Below are 21,879 nucleotides of genomic sequence, written 5' to 3' on the forward strand. Positions count from 1 at the left end.
TTGAGAAATTGAGTTTTTATTATTAGTTATGAAGTATGATCTAATTCTGCATCCCTTATTCTACTTAAAACCTAAACCCAACTTCTACCTTACTAATTATTAATTTACTAATTAGTAGTTTATTAAGCTAGTAGTGTTAGTAATGGTTTGTTAATACTGTGAAATGTGACCTAAACTAAAGTGTTGTTTTTTCTCACAGGACTGAGCTGATGTTAATGAAGAAATTTATAGTGAATAGAAAACATCCTCTGTTTTCTCTTACAAGGTGAGGTTTCCTTTCTTTTCTTCCCTTTAAATTTTACCAATAAAACAGGCATGTTTATATGACAGTCTATTACTGATGATGAGTAATTCCCACATCCCAATTACATGCAAATACTGCAAAATAACCAAGTTGTCACATTATTCAATAACCATAATTCCATAAACGTTTTTGGAAGCTCTCCATAAAGCACTTGCACTCACATTTCTCTTTTTTTCAAGCAATAATAAAAAACCAAAAAAAAAAAAAAAAAAAAAAAAAAAAAAAAATATATATATATATATATATATATATATATATATATATATATATATATATATATATATATATATACATACTATTCAGAATAAGCTATGTTGAAAAGAACTATATTGTCAACATGGCCTTTAGTGCTAAAAAGGCATGTTGTTCTTAGTGCTGTTTTCTTTGTAAATTAGGGAGGAAGTGAAGTACACATTTATAACCACTATAACCTACAGTACACTATCTTAGCAAAAAAAAATAATTCACAGAATAGAGAAGTCAGTCCTGAGAAAAAAAAACTCTTTTATCTTTTGTTTGCAGGTTTGTCATTTTGTATCTAATTAATGTTTCAAGTGTAGTTTAGCGTCAGTTCTGGCAGGTCATGTTAGTCAAGCTCAACTGATTCACTTTAAGAAAACAATACCAGTCACAGCCTTCCCATAAACCCACAGTTTCACCCTCTAGTTCACAGTCAGCATTTATATTAATCTCTCTGTAATAAAGAACAATGATGTATTTCAGATATCATTAATGTAGATTTGATTCTGTTGATGTGAGGTTATACTGCAACTTTCTTTCCCTTATTTCCCATAATTAATCCCTTAAAAGTGTTCTTGCCCAGAACAGAGGCATATGTTACCATCAGTACAGACTGTGTGCTTTTTGTCAGTCTTTGATAGCCGTAGTGCTGACAGAAACACAATTACAATTTCTTTTCTAACCAAATTACAGAACAACATTGATTAATTCAATAGGTGAATAAAGGAGATAAGAATGAGATAAGAAATTAAACTTCTTTTTTTCATACATTTTCTGAATGTAATGTAATGTAAGTTATTGGACAAATATTTTTGCATTTTGAGACTGATGTCGACACAGGAAGTTCAGTCAGTATTAAGAGTTTGTGACTTCTTCACATCACACTCCTGCTTAGCCTCACATCAGCAGCAGGGCAATTCTTATTGCATTAATACATGACAATTTTTCTTTTTGTTTCTAAAAAAGATCTTGGAAACTAACACTGACTGTTTTATCATTTCTGGTAAGTGAAAATATTCAGTATGTTGGACATTTTTAATGAACTTATGAATATCGCGTGTTTTACATTAAACTCTATATGATTCTCATGTAATTTATACATTGGTAAAACTTTACAGTAAGTGTGTATTATTGAACATTAATTAATAATAAACACCATCTATTAAGCATTACTTAATCTTTGTTAATGTTAACTAATGCTTCTCCTTATATAAGCAGTAATGCAAAATCAGTCAGAGACATAGATTTTCACTTGCAACTTGCAGCTTAATATATTGAACAGTTTAACTTGTTAATGTTTACTTACACATACACTAATGTACAGTGTATGGTAATGAATTAAATAATGTGACTGATTGAATAAACAACACATTTATTCAGGAATACTAAATATTTGATCGTTTAAACAAACAAATGCATTGATGTGGCAGTAATGTGTTACTTAACATGATCAAACAATGAACGGGGTTCATAAACAATATTCAACACGCATATTATTATTGTTAGTGGACTCTTTACTAACATGAAACAAATTTGTATCAAGAGAATTAGAAACCATATTGTATATTGTACACTAGTACAACATTTTCTAATCCTAATGTGTAAGTAAGCTTTCTTAACTCTGCTAACATGATTTGTCACTAGTAGCGCTCGTTATTAATTCTTAATTTTTTATAAATATTTTTATTATGTAGGGATAGTTTACAGCTTGACCCAAAGAATGACCAGTCTGGTAGATGAAGAAGAGCCAGAGTCAGAGATTTAAATAAATAAATCAAGTTTACTGAAGATAGTTTGCAGTTACATCAACAGAAGCCAGCTTCAACACTCGCAATGAGTTCCTAGGCCACTCTGCTTACAATCACCAATCAATAACAATTATACTCTCACATAACGTCATTAACTGCGTCACACATATAGGTGTTCTAACCTGATTGGTTAAAACACAGATAGACTAGGAAATTTTTACGTGGGGTTTGTGCGTATATTCTGAACAATATCTTAAGCATAAACGTCAGACATCCCTTAGACTGATCAGAGCTGGCTCCAGACCTGTGAAACGGATCAACAATCAAATAGAACAGACACACTTAAAGTATAATCTGTTTCTTATCCAAGGCTGAGTGTACTCTCAGCCTTCTTTATCGAAACAGATTAAAAACTGGTATAATCTACATTTAGGCAATTATATTCTTACTATACAAAGTCTATCTTGAATACCAGTAGAATCACTTTAAAAGAATTAACCGTAAAAATAGCAAAATCGCTTTAGACATTTTAGACAGTATTAACTTGTCGAAATAACAATAGAAACAGTTACTTCCTGTCCTCAGCTCTCAGTTCCACTCAAAGTCTCCGTGACCTCTGACCTAGTTTGGTGGCTTCTGAAAATAGTTATTAAAAGACAGGCAAATGCACTGAACATTCTTATATTAAGCAATGTGTTAACATATTCATTAATTGAAATCAATTCACAGTTAAATACTGAGAAACAGGATTATGAAAAGGATAAACTTTGGTCCATGATGAGATGGACTGGAAAGCAGAAATCCGAATCCTTTAATTATATATCTTTTTTTAACATGGTAAAGATTAGCAAATTTATCACTGTTGTATAACTTTATAAAGATTCTAAAAGTTTAAATGATGTGTATTTTTGTAATCGCTGTATAGATGTTAGTAACACATGAGTTGATATTAGGATGGGTTTAAGTCATGTAATGAATAACATGCAACTCTGAAATTTCCAAATTAACACACAAAACAGCGTTCCTTTAGAATTCCTGTGTCCCGACTTTTATGAGGAACCAAGATTCTATCCTAAGCTTTACCTGTTAGTATGCATTGGTATATAGTAAATTAAAACGAGAAAAGATTGCGTAGTGATGAACCTGACTCGTTGTTCATTATGTTCATGCTAACTAATGCAATAACTAGCACATTACTATAATTGCGAGTTTACATTAACAAAGACTTAGTTTAAATAAATGCATTGTTTGTTGTTGTTGTTTGATCATTTTATTTAATCCTTTATTAACAAAGATGAATTGTCAGTCACCATTAGATGAAGTCCATGAACATTAGTTCATGTTGCTAATGCATTATCTCACACATTATTATATGTTTAGTTAAGATTAAGGTTAAGTAATTCAGATGAAGTAAAACAGATGTGTTGTTAATTGTTAAATCATGTTGACTAAAGCATTAACTAATGTTAACTAATACAACCTTAAGTGTTACCTATATATGTGAAAACAAAAGTGTGTGTTTCTCTACAGGATTGAGTGACTGTTAATAAAAAGATGGACACTACTCAGAAAATCATTATCTTCTGTTTTCTCTTGCAAGGTATGTTTTTCTTCCTGATTCTGCTAGTAAAATGTAACCTGTTCAGTCTGATCAAGTGTATTAATTAATGAAGAATGTGACAAAATCATTGGCTGTTAAAATTATTGAAGGAGCAAGAAAAAGAGGACAGAGGAGGGAAGAGTGTGCCAGAGAGAGAGAGAGAGAGAGAGAGAGAGAGAGAGGGAGAGAGAGAGAGAGAGAGAGAGAGAGAGAGAGAGAGAGAGGATTTGTTCATATACTAAAGTCATTTTAGAATTGAACACCAATTGTCCAATTGTCCCTTTAAACTTTAAATGAAAATTCATAAGAAACACACAGAGTTGAATAACCAACATTTTAAAGAACATTGTCATTTTGTGTTTCCTTCATATTGCTTATTATTTCGGATAATTTTTTATCAACTTAAACGTTTCTAGTGTAAATTAAGAATATGGTGACTGTTGAAGGGTTAATCTGACTATAAACTGCTAAGTGTCAGTCTTTTTTATTTGTTACTACTCAAATAAGGATCCACACAACATTTTTGTAACACTGTGCTTAAGGTAGATAACACTGATCAATTTGCATCATGAAATGTGTTATATTTAAGGCTTTTCATCATGTGTGTTGTAGGTGTTTGCTGTAGAGATTTCAACATCAGTTTGCCAGAGAAGATTCAAGCTCTCAGTGGATCCTGTGTGGTTATAAAGTGCAGATTTGAGATTAATGAAACATATGATAAAGACCTCACTGAGAGAGCTGCTGGAGTCTGGTATAAAGACACACATGATAAGAGCAGCAGCCCAGTGTTTAACTCTAGTGCATCAACCCAGAACTCTTTTATTAAAGGGAATATAACTGGACAATTAAATTACAAGGACTGTACCACTGTCTTTTATGATGTCACATCAAATCATAGTGGTCAGTATTTCTTCCGGATTGAGGGTGAAGGTGGACTGAAATGGACCTTTACAAAAAGCAATACTTCAGTAGTTGTGATCGGTGAGTGACTTCATGATTAGTTATTATTAGTGTAAATTATTATCTAAAGTGTATAGAATGAAATCCTGAGACTTTATTATTAGTAATTTCTCAGATAAATATTACATTTTACTGCTGAAGTAACTGTTGTTGTTTTTTTGTGTTTGACACTGTAGACCTTTGATCATGCCGTATTTCATGTCAATTGAAGACCATTCTGTATGTGTTTCAGAGTCTCCAGTGAATCCTCAAGTTGTGCTATATGTGAATGAGCAGGAACTGCAGGATCAGCAGGAGGTGTTGGAGGGCAGATCTGTGAGTCTGCGCTGCTCTGCTGACGATCTCTGCTCTTCTCCTCCAGCAACTCTCACATGGAGCTCCACTGCCAGAATCCCCCACAGTGAGAGCAGCAAACTACAGGAGCTCATCATCTCTGATCTGAACTTCACTGCTGCTCAGCGGCACCACAGAGTCACTTTCACCTGCTCTATAAGCTACCAGCTGCAGGACAACAACAAAACAGCTCACAGCAGCATCACATTACATGTGCAGTGTAGGACTTTTACTGCCATCTGTTCTGTTCTGCTCTTCTGCTCCATATGACACTCATAAATCTAGAGGTTTAATATCATTCTTTTTCTTGTTCAGATGCTCCTCAGATCTTAAACTCCAGCTGTAACATTGGGAATGTAAATGTGTGTTTCTGTGAGGTTGATGGGAATCCCTCTCCTGTAGTGGAGTGGCATCTGTCTGGACGTCTCGTCTCAAACTCCTCGAACATGTTCATCAGTGAAGAGCGATTGAGTAACACAAGCTTGAGGAGCTTCATCTCTCTAGATCAGTCTCTCACACAGACAAGCACTCTGCTGTGTGTCAGTAAAAACACTCATGGTAATGAAAGTCTTCAGCTTCTTCCATCTTCAACACGTGAGTTTCTTTTCCATAATTTATCCAATTAAAAAAACAATCTCTCAATATTCTATAAACAGATATCAGCACATGTAATCTTTGATTTCAGTGGGAACACTACTGTTAAAAAATTTTTAGATTGTTCTTCTGTTCTGAAAGTCATTGTTATTTTGTTATTTGAAGTCTATGACCTTCTAAAATAGGTGTGTAAAACTCTGTCCTGGTGGGCCAGTGTCCTGCAGAGTTAAGCTTCAACTTGCCTGTATGGATACAGAAGTCACCAACATTGTTCCTGGAGAGTTACCTTCCAATAGATTTAATTTACAACCCTGAACAAACACACATCCCTGTAATTTTCAAGTGCTGCCTAATTAATTGGTTCAGTTGTGTTTGATCAGGGTTGAGGTGAACTCTGCAGGAAGGTAGCTTTCCAGGAACAGGGTTGGTGACCCCTGGTCTAGTATGAACAGTTAGACCCAAATTAGCTTGCTCAGGTGTGTTTAATTAGAGTTGAAGCTAAACTCTTCAGGACAGTCACCCTCCAGCAGAATTTGGGCACCCTTCCTCTAACACTATTTTTATTCTTTAGGTTTGAGTTTTTCCTTCATGCTGATTGGAGTTGCTGTTGTGCTTTTGGTGACTTTGATATCGGTCATTATATATCTACGGTAGGTCCAACACATATGACAAGGCATTAAGAATGAAACATATAAGAGCAATGTTACTCCACAGAGAAGATCTCCATGTTTAAAACAACATATATACCTAATTTCAAATCGAACACACCATTTTTAAACTCTGACAGTGTTGTTGAAGTTGACCTGTGAACTTGAGGGGAACTTAATTTCCACTTGACACCTTTGATAACCACATTGACATCAGTTTTACACATAAAACTGTTAAAAAAGAGAAGTTATGTCTGAGAAAACACTGAGCATGAATACCTGCTGCTATTTGTTTTTCATAATCATGCATCAATTTCATTGACACCTCATGTATTCATGTCTTTTTACATGAGACTTAATTATGTTGGTTTTGCTAAATGTTAATCTCATTTTAAAAATTAATCTAAATGTAAACCTGTTTTTTTTCCCTAGAAAAGAGCGTGGGAAACTTCAACAAACCAAACAAGAAGAAAGTGCTAAAGGAAGTGGTCAAAATGCAGATAAAGTAAGTAACAGTACACAAAACACACAAATCGTTAATTTATAAACACAACATATTTATAAAATGCTAAAGTTGCAAATAAACTTAAATACATTTTTCACCACTGTACAAACGCTGAACAGTTTTCAAAAGCCACATTAGTTTTCCAGCACTAATTCAGCTCTATCAATCTTTCATGTTACACAGGAGAATGAAGGAGACTCTCTTTATGCCACTGTGTCATCTGTTGAAGACGCCACAGCAAATCCAGACATCCATCGCCAAAAATCCATCATTTATTCCTCCATTGACTTCAAAAACTATAAAGCAGAGTCAGAAGAGGTGGAGAGCGTCTCTTGTCTTCATGCTGACTATGCAGTGGTCCAGCGTGATTCTGGAGGAGCAGCAGAAGCAGAGAGTTTAGTGAGAGAGTTTTCAAGATCAACAGAAGCACAGGTGATTGAGAGAGCAGATAAACTTACTAAACAAACACCGTTAAAGCAATCAGAGGAAGAGCTCTTTGGAGTAGACTCTCAGCTTTATGAAAAGATTACATATCATAGTCCTTAGAGTTAAAATCATTCAAAACAATCAAGCAATTAAACAATGGGATAGGGATTATGTAGTTTTTGCACATTAACTTAAGATATTTTTACTTATTATTTACAATGTTTTATACAATTTGTCAAAGTCTAAAATAAGTAGCGGATTTGCCATTAAAACTGGAATGTGTAGAATGTATTTTTTACAATACATGGGTCCATTCCTATCCTTCCAATGCTTTAGATTGCGCACATAATGTTTGATGTTTGCTGTGCAGGAATTGAGTTTGATGTTCATAATCTAACACATTTGTTAAATAATTAGTTGTTAAATAATTAAAACATTTAAATTGTTAAATAATTATACAAAGGTTCTTTATAAATTGATGATATTGACTACTGTATAACTACTGTAGTTAATATACCATAGTAAAGTGTTTATTTTTTAAAAGTATTTGAATATATTTGTATTGTTCAGTAATATTGAAATCCACCTAAACATTTACATCCACCTCACCATTTACTCATACTCAAGTGGTTCTAAAATTGATTTCTTCTGTTGAAGACAAAATAAGATATTCTGAAGATTGTTGATAAATGCTGCCATTTGGCATCAATAGTAGAAACAAAATTAACTATGTAAATCAACCCTCAACATCCATTGGTATATCTTTCTCCAACAAAATATATTGTGTTCAGCGAAAGGAAGAACTTGGAACAAGTGAAATATAAGTGAATTCTTTTTTGAGAGTTTTATTTTTTGCTGAACAGAGCTTTAAATATCTTTAAAATAGACGCTTCAGTCTCCACACTGAGGCCAAATTTCTAAAGGATCTACGCATTATGGTAGCCTGTATATAGAAACATTTGTGGGGTTTTTGTGCTTTGTAATTTGGTAATTTATAAATATGTATAAATTTAGCATTAAGCAAGTTTTACATTTAAATTATGTTTAAACATTTAACTGTTTTATTATTACTTAGAGTGTTAGTTATTTTCCTTCCCAGTGTAGTGTCTGTTTAACTATTTCCTTTAGCAGTATCAAGAGATATTTATGTTCATCATGTAATTTTAAACAGATTTAGAATTATTTTTAGTAATTTCAAGCATGACGCTGAGCATTAAAAATTATCTTTATTTAAAAATGACAAAAACGAATAATATTATCAAATTCTTAAATTAAATGTGAAATACCCAAGTATAACATGTAGAAATGACTTTTTTGAACAACATACTTCAAGAAAATTGAAAACTTGTTTTCTTTGCAATTTTGAAAATTATTTTTGTACAGTGTACACAATGACTATTCAATAAACTGCTCTTTTTATTTGCATAATATTTTTTTCGTCAGATTTAAAAAATTTCAGTAGTGTCTAACATAAAATTTTTGTCTTGTCCCTGATTAATCAGGTGTCACCACAGCAGAATGAACTGCCAATTACTCTGGCATATGTTTTATGCAGTGTTAGCCCTTCCAGCCACAACTCTGGGAAACAGCCATACACTTTTTCATTTGTCCAATTTAGTCTGTTCAGTTTACCTATATCATGTGTCTTTGGACTGTGGGAAAAGGCAGAACTGTGCAAACACCAAGAGAACATGCAAACTCCAAACAGAAATGCCACCTGGGACTCAAATCTACATCATTTTTGCTGTGAGGCGCTGTGTAGAAATGAATTGTGTAGTTATGTGCCCAAAACATGTAAGTAAATCTCACAGTGATTATTCCAGTGATTATTATCATTGCATAGCAATGTCAGAGAGACATAAGAGACAACCAGTGTTGCTGGATCATCATGAAGCTCTCCAGCCATGTCCTAGCAACTCAAAACTGTCCCAAACAATAATATGTGTTGTTTATTAGTTTTAGGACAACTGTGATGATAGGTTTTTTACTTGGATAATCCATCATATAAACTTGAAACCTGAGCCTCTGGGCATTTATGAAACATTTTTGCAAGTAGGACACCTAGCAGTATCTGCGTAAATCTGCTTCAAAGGCTGGGTCAATGGAACCGATCTTAGATTCACTGTGCAATGTTTGACACCCCATTTGGCCATCGGGTGGGTATGAGTTAGCTAACTTCCAAACCATCTCTGTTTTGGAGATAGAGGTAAGTAACTTTTTAAACACGGGCGCTCCTCAGGGCCCGGTTTTTTAAAAGGTTTAATCCGGATAAAATTGATCCGGATTTAGTAATCCTGTTTTTGCAATCTGTGATCACGTAATCCAGCTTACTTTTTGAGACAGTTTTTCAAAGCGACATTGGATTGGATCAATCTGATCCGGATAGGAACTTTTCAGGATCACTAAATCTGGATTACCAGTGCTCAATCACAATGTAGATGGATAGATAGGCCTTTGTAAAGAGCAACAAAAAGAATAGCCAGTGTGGGGTAAATATAACTTTATTTTTATTTGAAATGAAAACTAAGAAAATTTGATAAATAATAAAATAATTATAACAATAAATAATAAAAGCAAGAAAAAACCCACCCCATCCTCTTCCAGCAGTCCGCTCATCTGAGATCTACAACACTGTACATTGAGGATATTTATAATAAGTTTCAAATATAGATGTATTGAATAAAAAAAAGACAATGTTGAAACCTCCACAATAATGTCAGACTTCCTCATCTAATGTGGAGAGAGCAGCTTGTCTGAGCGCATTCTTTAGAAGGCAGATCTCAAGTGTGGTCTTGGTTTGCTGCAGTTTGGTCAGAGTCAGTTGTTCCTCTGCCAGATGAAGCTGTGCTTCTGCCCAGTCTCTTTTTGGAATTGTTGAAAGTAATTTCAAAAATCAGGAATTGCCATCCTTTGCATTTTTTTTTTGTTGTTGTTGTTGTTCTGTAATCATTGCATGCATCACTAATAAATATTTTAAACACAAAAATATTTTCCATTGTGATGAATATCTATATATACATACATATATATATATATATATGTGTGTGTGTGTGTATATATATATATATATATATATATATATATATATATATATATATATATATATAGGTGTATATGCGAGTAATTTATAGGTGTATATACATGTGTTTTATGTATGTGTTGATAAGCTAAGTTTGATTTAAATCCTATACGGCACCTCATACGAGTCTGTGACCATGGCGATGCTACACTGGAGAGCTCGCCACATTACACATACACTAATGTATACACATATACTCATGTATGTTAATTGATCAGATAACATGGCTTAACAATGATCAATACGTTTATTTTGCAATAATAAATCTTTAATGTAAACAATAAATGTTAGTAATGTTTTAGTTAATGCATTAGTTGACATAAGTAAATAATGAACAACAACTCATTCTTCATTCTTCAAGTATTCATTCAAGTTTAAGGGACTTGACAGGAAGTTCATATGGCCTGCATTATTAAATATCGTTTATAAACAGATGTAACATAACAAATCATACTAATTAACAGTATATAATGTAACTCTTTATGACTTAAGAGACTGATAGTGTCAAGTTATGTTTTCCAATGAGAAATAAAACAATTGTACTCAAGCCACTAACCACTAGGGGGCCTCAGCTGATAGATTTAAAGGCATAGTTCACAGAAGAATTGATCATTGAAAACTCCATTTATTATTAGAGTTTTTATTTTCTGGATTTTAGGTAGCATTTGCAAACAAACACATTTAATACTTTTATATGTTTGCTCACTGTTGCCTCACAGCAAGAAGGTCGTTGGTTCAAGCCTCAGCTGGGTCAGTTGGCATTTCATTGTGGAGTTTGCATGTTCTCCCCGTGTTGGTGTGGGTTTCCTCCGGGTTCTTCGATTTCCCTCACAGTCCAAAGACCTGCAGTACAGGTGAATTGGGTAAGCTAAATTGTACATAGTGTATGTGTGTGAATGAGAGATTATGAGTGTTTCCCGGTGATGGGTTGCAGCTGGAAGTGCATCCGCTGCATAAAACATATGTGGATATGTTGGTGGTTCATTCCACTGTGACAATCCCAGATTAATAAAGGGGCTAAGCCGAAAAGAAAAAGAATGAATGAATGAATGTTTTAGTAACTTTATTTACAGCACACCTAATCTCAGCCTCAACTTAAATCTGAAAAAAGGAAAATTGAAGTGCTTTTCAACCAAGCAGAAATGTGTTTGTGTGTCTGACAGCTTCAGTGATTTTCTTCTTGTGTTTCGTAGATTTTGCTGTAGAGATTTCAGCATTAGCTTACCAGAGAAAATAAAACGACTATTCTGGTTCTTCACACTTTGAAATTTGGACCTGGAATATACAAAATTAGTAAGTGCTGAACTGTCTCACTCTATCAAACTGAGACACAGTCCACTTCAAGATTAACATTATTTTACCCTTTTTTCGTAATATTTTTCATTCAGGTGGTCAGAGAAATCAGTCTAAACATTTACAAAATACATATTTGTAAACAAAGTATGGGAAGAGTTTTAGCCTTTATTGACATATGTATGTTTTTATTAATTTGAATAGCTGCTTTTATGAATTGTGCTGTAGAGAAGAGTTTCTAAAGCACAACATTTCCTTCTAAATAATTTTAAATACATTACACTGCTATTATTCAAAAAAGGTAATGATTCACACACAAGTAATTGCTTTGTACTGTTTTTATTTTTTATTTTTCTTACATTCTACAGGTGATTAAAAGACATAGACGTTTCGGCACAATGCCTTCCTTAGTGTAAATAAATACACAAACAAGAAAAAGGGATCACTTAAACAACAAAACGTAACCAAGTTAATTACACTTCTGTTAAATCTAACTGCCCACTTAGAAAGCAGCAATGCTTCACAATCAATTTCACATGCTGTTGTGCAAATGAAATAGACAACAAGGGGAAATTATAGACAATAAGCAAGACACTACCAATGAAGAAGTGCTTCTGCAGGTGGTGACCAAAGACCACTTGTCAGTTTCTATGCTTTCTGTATAATGTTTTAGTCACTTTTGAATGCTTGTGGTGATTTCAATTTAGTGGTAGCATGAGACAGAGTCTACAATCCACACAAGTGGCTCAGGTAGGGCAGCTTATCCAGGACAGCACATCAATGTGAGGTGTGGCTAGAATGATTGCTGTGTCTGTCAGCATATTGTCCAGAACATGGAGGCACTACCAGGAGACATACCTGTAAATCAGGAGATGTGGAGGAGGCCGTAGGAGGGCAACAGTCCAGCAGCAGGACCGCTACCTCCCCCCTTGTGCAGGGAGTAGCAGGAGTAGCAATGCCAGAGCCCTGCAAAATGACCTCTGACATGCCACAAATGTGCAAGTGTCTGCTGTAAAGGGCAGAAACAGACTCCGTGAATGGTGGTATGAGGGCCCGATGTCCTCATGTGGGGTATGTGCTTATAGCCCAACACTGTGCAGGATGTTTTGCATTTGCCAGAGAACACCAAGATTAGCAAATTTGCCACTTCTTGAGATCTACCTAAGCTTAAACTCCCCTCTCGCCCTGCAAACGGGAGGGAGCCCCGGGCTTGAGGATATCATGAGCTCAGGGCTCTCTCCCGAGACAGCATGCCAAACTATCTTATTACCAATCATCAGCTAAGTGTAAACTAATCCTCAGACCTAAAATGATGTGTCAGGTGTAGATCAGCATTATCCAGGATAATCATGTAGAAGAATCACCTAAAAGAAACTATGTTTCAAAAAAGGTGATTTGCTACTGATCAAAAAGTTCTTTATTGGCGAGATTAATTTACCACTGACAAAGCCTGTTAAAATGTCACTGCTCACAAATGGTGGCACGTTTTATAAAGTAGTGTGTTTGGCAATTAAGGAAAGTGGGAGAACTGAAACAAACTGTCCTTCAATTACAATTTTCTACTCCACCAACTTATTCCTGTTATCAACAAAACCTCAACCCACTGGTCCGACATGGTACCAACAACAGTTAGCACACACAGCCCTAATAGTAAAACAACAGCGAGGACGAGAACAGAAAAACCACAGACAGCATTAAGAAAAAAGGAAATTACTTATGCTGTTCTTCACCATTCCATACACATAAACCAGAAAAGACAGAGAGGTCCAAAAACAGTGCCTAGCCCGTACTCAGAAAACTCCACCCGCCCAACGGTAGTGCCAATTGATCCTTTAATTTGTTCTTGTGCTTAGTGGATAATAGTATAATTGTCAAACATGAATTAGCCTCGTACTTCTCCTGAAACTTGTTTATAAAACTTTGCTTAGGTAAAATAATCCCCAGGACAGAAAAATCGTTTCTCTTGCATTATTTGTTTGCAAATGCTGCTTGGTTTGTCATTTGTCTCTAAGGCATTGGTGTTTTTAAAAGAGACTAAGATGGAGATTTATAAATGTAATTATATACATAAGTTTTATCCAATGTAAAGTGACAACTGACACACAAAATAGCTTGATTTATTAAACACAATAAAAATACTTAAATGTTGTTTAATGGCAGGTAATGTTAGTCCAGACTGTGTGCTTTTTGTTAATCTTTGATAGCAGTGGTCGTGACAGAAATATGAAAATGTGAGTTTCTACCAATTAAAATTAACATAAACTGCTGAACAGTTTAAACAGAGACTAGAGTTTTTCAGTACAGACTCAAACCTGTCAGTGTTTTAAATCATTCTCCAAGTTAATGAAAGAGAGAACATGCTAAAGAAATCAAATAAACAAAAACAATACATACATAAATTTACAAAACAGCTAAAAGCTTAAAGCTTATGAATATGTGAGTGACTTAAAACCCTCTCTTTGTTTTTAAGGTAAAACAGGCTAGTTGTTGACACAGAGTCACAAAAACCAAATACTGACTGATCTTCCTGTAACCTTACACTTCTGCTCAGCCTCACATCAGCAGCAGTGCAGCTCTTATCATTCACGCATTTGACACACATCTTGACAGCTGCACTGGTTTCACTGTTTTCTCTTTTCTGGTAAGTCAAGTGATAAATGCTGACAATTGTAGTTTTGTATTTCAAAAAATCATTTTGCATTAATTTGTGGGGATTTGTATAGAAATTTCATTTAAGTTATTGTTTTGGTATTATTTTTTTCCTATCTGTTTATGCACTTGTGTTTCACCACAGGACTGAGTGTCTGTTAATGAAGAGATGAACACTGCTGAGAAAATCCTTTCTGTTTGCTTTCTCCTGCAAGGTTTGGCCATTATTTTTTCTTATTTACTGTAAATGGCACCTATTTTAATTTTGCTCTGTTTTTGCATGGTAAATATGACATTTGATAATGATTGATGATCACAGAGAGCTGAACAGACCTTTAATCATAGTTACTTTGTGCACGTCCTGTTTTGTGGATATAACGTCCGTAGTGTTACTATGGAGACATGTCAATACGCATCAGTCAATCAATTCGATGGTGAGTAAACCATACTCCTACATCACGTTGTAGTGGAGGTCAAAATGGGAGGGATTCTGATCCTATTTTAATGTCAGGAAATATTTAAAAAGAGACTTATTGTGTTTAATCATTCCAATATGACTGTGGACACTATACCTACGCACAGTTCTGTCCAAACAGCTTACAAAAGATGATTTTCATCATAGGTGTCCTTCAAGAAATGCTGTAAAATAAATTAGTTCACATGCTAAATCCTTTAAGCCTGGTTTATACTTCTGCGTCAAGTGATCGGTGTGACCCACGGCGCATGCAACGCACGTTGACATGCATTTATACTTCTGCGCGCTGTTTGTGTTCTTCTGCAATAACACTTTCAAAATGCTAGCTGGCAGTGAGATGTTTATGTTCCTCTGTATCGAGTTTCTTCGGTGGTGTTTTGTTTTTTTCTGAGCTCTTTCTTAATGTATAAGTGCGTCAAACTCGCTCATTTTGATGCAGGAATTGGCGAACATGCAACAACTTTAATCATAAGGTAAACACAAAACATCAGTCTCCATCTGAAGCTCCTTCACGGGACTTGACACTTGTAAACACTCGCTCCATCGGGCTCACGCTGCTCTCACCTCCGCCCACACTCATCAGCAAGACCAAGCCGACCAATCACAGAGCTTGCGGTACGCGTCGTTGCAACGTGTAGTTACATTTTTTTGGTGTGCATCAGCATCGCCGATGGCTAAGGCGAGAGCTATGCTTCCCTTAAATTTAACAGTTTCTATTGTTCTGCTTAAATGTAAACTGACAAAGCAAAAAAAATTGCTTTATTGACTTTTTGTCCAACCCAAACGAAATGTTTTCATGTGTCTAAATACTCCATTGTTTGTATCTGCTTTTATTTTAAATGATTTCACCTTGTGTGTTTTACTTTAGGTGTTTGCTGTAGAGATTTCAGTATCAGTTTGCCAGAGAAGATTCAAGCTCTCAATGGATCCTGTGTGATTATAAAGTGCAGATTTGACATTAATGAAACATATGATAAAGACATCTCTGAGAGAGCTGCTGGAGTCTGGTATAAAGACAAACATGATAGGATCAGCAGCCCAGTGTTTAACTCATCAATGCAGAACTCTTTTATTAAAGGGAAAATAACTGGAAAGTTAAAAGATAAGGACTGTAACACTGTCTTTTATGATGTCACATCAAATCACAGTGGTCAGTATTTCTTCAGAATTGAGGGTGAAGGTGGACTGAAATGGACCTACAGAAAAGGCAATGTTTCAGTAAATGTGATCGGTGAGTGACTTCATGACTGGTTAATATTTGTGTAAATTATCTCGATATCTAAAGTGTATACAATGAAATCCTGGGACTTTATAATTAGTAATTTCTCTGATAAATATTGCATTTTATTGCTGAAAGAACAGTTGTTGTTTCTTTGTGTTTGACACTGTAGACCTTTGATCATGCCGTATTTCATGTCTATTAAAGACCAGTCTGTGTTTGTTTTAGAGTCTCCAGTGAATCCGCGAGTTGTGCTGTATGTGGATGGGCAGGAGCTGCAGGGTCAGCAGGAGGTGTTGGAGGGCAGATCTGTGAGTCTGCGCTGCTCTGCTGAGACTCTCTGCTCTTCTCCTCCAGCAACTCTCACATGGAGCTCCACTGCCAAAATCCCCCTCAGTAAGAGCAGCAAACTAAAGGAGCTCATCATCTCTGATCTGAACTTCACTGCTGCTCCACGGCACCACAGAGTCACTTTCACCTGCTCTATAAGCTACCAGCTGCAGAACAAGAACAGAACAGCTCACAGCAGCATCACATTACATGTGCAGTGTAGGACTTTTACTGCCATCTGTTCTCTTCTCTTCTCTTCTCCACAAGACACTTAGAAATCTAGAGGTTTAATATCATTCTCTCTCTTTCTTTTCAGATGCTACTCAGATCTCAAACTCCAGCTGTTCCAGTACTAATGTAACTGTGTGTTTCTGTGAGGTTGATGGGAATCCCTATCCTGTAGTGGAATGGTATCTGTCTGGACGCCCCGTCTCAAACTCTTCAAGCACGTTCATCAGTAAAGAGCGATTGAGCAACACAAGCTTGAGGAGCTTCATCTCTCTACATCAGTCTCTCACACACTCAAACACTCTGCTGTGTGTCAGTAAAAACACTCATGGCAATGCAACTCAACTGTTTCATCTGGACTTCATCATTCAAAAAGAAAGTAAGTCTGTGTTTTTAATTTCAGTTCCTTTATTTATCTGCTTTGATAAAATTGTTTTAGTTGATAAATATGGTCATTATATGACAAATCAAAAGCTTCAACTGCTTTGCACATGTGATTCATTCAATAGAATACAAAAGAAGCATTTGTCAATAATCTGTCAATAAATGCCATTTTCATAATGATTATTTAGTTGTTTAAAGGTTAGATCACACACAGAAATGTATATTGTCATCACTCACCCTCTAAGCCTTCTTGCGTTTCTTTCTTCAGTTGAACACAAAAAGTGGAATATTAGCAATCAGACAGTTGACTGTAGCCACTAAATTACATAGAGTTTTGAAAGTCACTTCATGGCTACTATCACTGGTTACCAACAATTGTCAAAACAGTTATGAATGACATCAGGCTGCACTGCAAAAAAAAAAAAAAAAATTCTAAATACAAGAAACAAATGACTGATAGATAGACATTAGATACAAGTCAAGTGCAGTGATATAAATATACTTGGTAAGATTTCTTAAAAAAAGACAACTTACCTAGCCTTTAGCAAAGAGCAAATGGTCTTAAAATGAGTATTATAATGATTATAAGATAATGAGGTTTCCTATTTTGTGTGAAAAGGTCTTAAAACTAGAGTTTTTATTTTTTTTAAGAATTTTATGTAAGAACGGTCTTTAAACCACAGCGGTTCGAACTGTAGTTCTGCCGAGTGACTAAAAAGTGATCAGCATGATGGTAAAAAACTGTACATTTCTAGTGAAACCATTCTTCTGCAATCTTATACCAAAAACGGAAATAAGGGCAGTATTAATAGCTATAAATATGGGAGAGCGTTGATATTATGTGATTGTATTGTATTGCTATATGGAACAATTAAGTGTTGATGTTAAATCAAAAGTAATTCACAAATACTTGAAAATGAGATGATTTAATGACAATAATTCTCTATGGTTACAACTGAATTAATAACAAAATACTGTATAAAATGATAAAATATGTAATGATAAAACATATGGTATAAATTGTACCCAGCTTAAATGTAAAATTAAAGTTACATTTAACTTTAGAAGGAGAGAATCAGAGGGAGGGAGAGAGAGACAAAGAGAGCAGGCCCAAAAGCCTGATTGCAGTAGAGTCAGAGAAGATAGACTCCAGAGAAGGAGAGGAGCAAAGCAGGAGAGAAGCAGGCCAGGAAAAGAGAGGGCAGGAAAAGAGACAGAGCTCGAGTTTACCCCCTATTTTGTATTTTTCTTGACCATGTGACTAAAGCCATTCAAGACATTCAAACTGACCAATCAACATGTGACCACACCATAAAACCCCCAAAGTCCACACAACAGGCCCTGATCTTATCAGTTTCTGCCTTTGTAGTCAGTATGGACCTTCTTGAGTCAAAAAGACATGTTTTGTCATATAAATAAATGCATATGATAATTTAGCCTCTTACATGTAATACCTGTATATATTCTGTCTTAAACTGAGCCAGGGTATTTAAACTGAAACAAAATTATTATTTAAATTAAATCAAGATCACACATATTATTCACAGTATTCTAATTAATTGTATTCTAATTAATACAATTATTACTGGTTGCTTCTCAAAATGTATTGAAGAGTATGAGTGTGATTGAGCATTTTTCTAATGGACACACATAAAGCAAGTTACTGCAGCTAAAAAAAGAATAAGTCTGGATATTGAGCCTTTTTAATAGACACACTTAAAACAAGTTATTACAATTAAATATAAAAGCCTGGTCTTCAATTATGTTTCTAATTGCAATTAAGCAAAATTTGCACCTAACTTTAAGCTTTACTAAGCAAGTAGAACAAGAGACAAATAATCTTAAAACAATCAGATGAATCTTACACAATATAATGTTTAATAATATTCTTAAATCAAGATCAGTGTAAGATTGTATCTCTTGAATAGATAAGGAGTGAGCAAATAATAAAATATTAATATTTTGGAAAACGATTTATGAATGCCCAGCACTTGAGTGAATTATAAGCAGTTTTGCTAACACTCTTTTTTTGTCAGGTAGAACTCTACTCTTTATTCTGATTGGAGCTGCTGCTGGGGCTTTGGTGGTTGTGATGTTGTGTGCCGTTACATATACATGTGTCCGGTAAGTGTATTAATGTGGTCAAGAATTATATGCACAGTGTCCTTGCTTATGTGGACAATCTTATTTTTAAAAAATGTGTATGGCCAATTTAGTTTATGCAATTCATCTACTGTATGCCACATGGACTGTAGGGGAAACTGGAGCACCCAGAGTAAACCCGCTCAAACATGGGGGGAACATGCAAACTTAACACAGCAATGCCTCTTGGCCCAGCCCAGATTCAAATCGATGACCTTCTTTTGTAAGCCCACAGTGATAAACCACGCTGCCTATGCTGTGAATTTAAGCCACTCATTTGTTTTTTTTGTCTGTGTGGGTCAAAGTTTTGGGTTTCTATTAAAGACTGTCAAACGTTCTCTGTCTTTAAATGGCACTTACACGTATGCTTATAATCTGATAATTTTATTTCCACATTTCACATTCGACCAATTTTGAACATTTGTCTTAGTGCTATTAATTTGGTACATAATCATTCAGTGTTGTGTAAAGGATCTATAATATCTAATGCAGGCTGAAACTGGCTCATATTCAGATGTGGATAATTGTTAACTTTTTCATTTAAATGTATTAAGGTTTAATTGAAATGTAAAATGTCTCCTAAAATATCTCTCACCAGAAGGTCAGATAATGTATTATTGGATGTCTACAATAAGGATGCACTATAGATATAGCAAAAATAAGGAACTATTGAACAAGAAAAACACAATAGACATATGGGGATTGGAATGAGTAAAATGTGTTTGTAAAAGAATATCAGAATAATAATTTGCTAATTATACACACACTGCATAGACCATCATAACTCACAGTCCCTGAATCTCACAAGATTTAAACACAAACAGTGCATCCAGAGATATTTTAACAGATCAAACATTCCTAACCTAATATACTGTTGTCCCCTAGATTGTCCACCAAGCTGAAGGTGAGTGTTTTTTTTTCAATATGTGGTCTAGATCTACTAAAGGCTAATATTGAATGATGATGAGAGACTGAGAGTTTTTTTGTTTTCAGGCTCAGACAGAGACAGTAGACACTTATGCTTCTCTTCAGCTCTCTGCTGCTCAAAACTTGGAATATGATACTCTGAACATTAAGAAAAGAGAAGACACAAAATAAAAAACAATGTTCACTTTGATTTCTTTACTCAGTTGTTCTTTCTTGATTAAAAAAATCCAAAAGCAAAGAATTACTTTACATGATTAATTTCACATGATTTAATATCTGAAAAAATTAAATGTACTTTTTGTACATATTTAACTAGATTCAAACGAATATTTAGTTGTTTTAATAATAAACACTTATTTTCACATTCAGACTTGTTTACAGCTGAGTTGTGCTAAGAAATTGAAATGAACAGATCTTAACGTTATGTGTATGCAGTGTATTAATTGTTTAAATAAAATGTTTTTGTAAAATATAATATTATATTTTAATTGCATATATGTACTTATACTGCTTGTTTTTCTCTAGTCTGTATCCATCTGCTTTCTGAAATTAAAGACGATCATCATAAATACACTTTTAAAAGTGTTGTTTTTATAAAAAAAAAAATGCAAAGTGTATATAGTGTTGAAGTCAGAATTATTAGCCCCCCTTTGATTTTTCTTCTTTCCTTTTTTTTGTTTTTAAATATTTTTCCCAAATGATTTTTAACAGAGCAAGAAAGTTTTCACTGTATGTTTAAGAATATTTTTTCTCTTGGAGAAAGTATTATTTGTTTTATTTCTGAAAAATATAAAAGCAGTTTTGAATTTTAAGGTCAAAATAATTTGCCACTTTAGGCTATATTTTTTTTTCCGATATTCTACAGAACAATCCATTGTTATTCAATAACTTGCCTAATTACCCTAACCTGCCTAGTTAACCTAATTAACCTAGGTAAACCTTTAAATGTCACTTTAAGTTGTAGAAGTGTCTTGAAAAATGTCTAGTCAAACATTATTTACTGTCATCACAGCAAAATATGAAATTAATCAGAAATGAGTAATTAAAACTATTATGTTTAGAAACATGTAAAAAAAAAAAAATCTTTGCTGTTGAACAGAAATTGGGGAAAAAATAAACAGGGGGGCGAATAATTCTGACTTCAACTGTATATATACATAGCTTAATTTGTGCTGAAGCAAGCCAGATCCGTATATGTCACCTCGTTTTACCGTTCCCCCTCCTCACACGCACCCCCGCCCTGCTCTTCACTTTCTGAATTATTAGCCCTCCTGTTTTCAACACATTTTAAAACGTAATAATTTTTATTACTAATTTCTATTAACTGATGTCTTTTTTCTTTGTCATGATGGCAGTAAAGGTTTACTAGATATTTATCAAGATACTAGTGTTCAGCTTAAAGTGCAATTTAAAGGCTTAGCTATGGTAATTAGGCAAGTTAGGTTAATTAGGCAAGTCATTGTATAATCCAGTGTTGGATTGTGGCTGGAAGGGCATCCGCTGAATAAAACATATGCTGGGTAAGTTGGCAGTTTATTCCGCTGTGGCGACTGCATGAGTTTTATAACTTTTAAAATAACTTTTTAAACTAATTTTATTTTAAATTTTTTTTGGAAGCTCTCCAGGAAGCATTTGCATTTACATTCCTTTTTTATTAGTTTTTGTTTGTTCAAGCAATAATAAAGTAATAATAGAAAAAACTACAGCAAATATATCATTCAAAATAAACTATATTGACAAGAACTATATTGTCACCACAGTCTTCAGGTGCTAAAAAGAAATGTTGTTCATAATGC

General features: G+C 34.4%; 2 protein-coding genes across 5 annotated transcripts; both read left to right on the forward strand.

Annotated features, from left to right (window-relative positions):
• The first annotated feature begins 194 nt into the window (after positions 1–194).
• On the forward strand, positions 195–14,337 carry LOC141375016 (Schwann cell myelin protein-like). 3 transcript variants are annotated; one of them, XM_073947171.1, is made up of 12 exons: positions 195–265; positions 1,511–1,547; positions 3,823–3,892; positions 4,505–4,873; positions 5,085–5,405; positions 5,501–5,779; positions 6,351–6,429; positions 6,859–6,931; positions 7,115–7,363; positions 11,156–11,299; positions 11,630–11,729; positions 14,200–14,329. In XM_073947171.1, the coding sequence occupies exons 3-11, from the start codon at positions 3,847–3,849 to the stop codon at positions 11,639–11,641; spliced, it is 1,572 nt and encodes a 523-aa protein (XP_073803272.1). In that variant the 5' UTR covers positions 195–265; positions 1,511–1,547; positions 3,823–3,846; the 3' UTR covers positions 11,642–11,729; positions 14,200–14,329. The 3 variants fall into 3 exon arrangements, with proteins under 3 accessions (XP_073803272.1, XP_073803273.1, XP_068076872.1); XM_073947172.1 differs by lacking the exon at positions 11,156–11,299; XM_068220771.2 differs by lacking the exons at positions 11,156–11,299; positions 11,630–11,729 and having other exon boundaries at positions 14,200–14,337.
• On the forward strand, positions 14,200–21,182 carry LOC103910452 (sialic acid-binding Ig-like lectin 7). Of its 2 annotated transcripts, none has more exons than XR_012402085.1 (8): positions 14,200–14,370; positions 14,524–14,593; positions 15,722–16,084; positions 16,301–16,621; positions 16,719–17,009; positions 19,055–19,138; positions 20,042–20,060; positions 20,150–21,152. XR_012402085.1 is itself a non-coding variant. In XM_017355315.4 (8 exons), the coding sequence occupies exons 2-8, from the start codon at positions 14,548–14,550 to the stop codon at positions 20,252–20,254; spliced, it is 1,233 nt and encodes a 410-aa protein (XP_017210804.1). In that variant the 5' UTR covers positions 14,235–14,370; positions 14,524–14,547; the 3' UTR covers positions 20,255–21,182. The 2 variants fall into 2 exon arrangements, 1 of the variants encoding a protein (XP_017210804.1); XM_017355315.4 differs by having other exon boundaries at positions 14,235–14,370; positions 19,051–19,138; positions 20,150–21,182.
• Positions 21,183–21,879: the final 697 nt, after the last annotated feature.

Source organism: Danio rerio, chromosome 4 (genome assembly GCF_049306965.1).
Source record: "Danio rerio strain Tuebingen ecotype United States chromosome 4, GRCz12tu, whole genome shotgun sequence".
In the NCBI taxonomy this organism is placed as follows: Eukaryota; Metazoa; Chordata; class Actinopteri; order Cypriniformes; family Danionidae; genus Danio; species Danio rerio.

Excerpts from the sequence above, each read along its gene's own strand:
- LOC141375016 (XM_073947171.1), top strand. The coding sequence starts at position 3,847 with ATGGACACTACTCAGAAAATCATTATCTTCTGTTTTCTCTTGCAAG. Across the intron at positions 4,874-5,084 it reads TACTTCAGTAGTTGTGATCG|AGTCTCCAGTGAATCCTCAA; the intron begins GTGAGTGACTTC and ends TATGTGTTTCAG. Across the intron at positions 7,364-11,155 it reads CAAGATCAACAGAAGCACAG|CAAGAAGGTCGTTGGTTCAA; the intron begins GTGATTGAGAGA and ends GTTGCCTCACAG.
- LOC103910452 (XM_017355315.4), top strand. The coding sequence starts at position 14,548 with ATGAACACTGCTGAGAAAATCCTTTCTGTTTGCTTTCTCCTGCAAG. Across the intron at positions 16,085-16,300 it reads TGTTTCAGTAAATGTGATCG|AGTCTCCAGTGAATCCGCGA; the intron begins GTGAGTGACTTC and ends TGTTTGTTTTAG. Across the intron at positions 17,010-19,050 it reads CTTCATCATTCAAAAAGAAA|GTAGAACTCTACTCTTTATT; the intron begins GTAAGTCTGTGT and ends TTTTTTTGTCAG.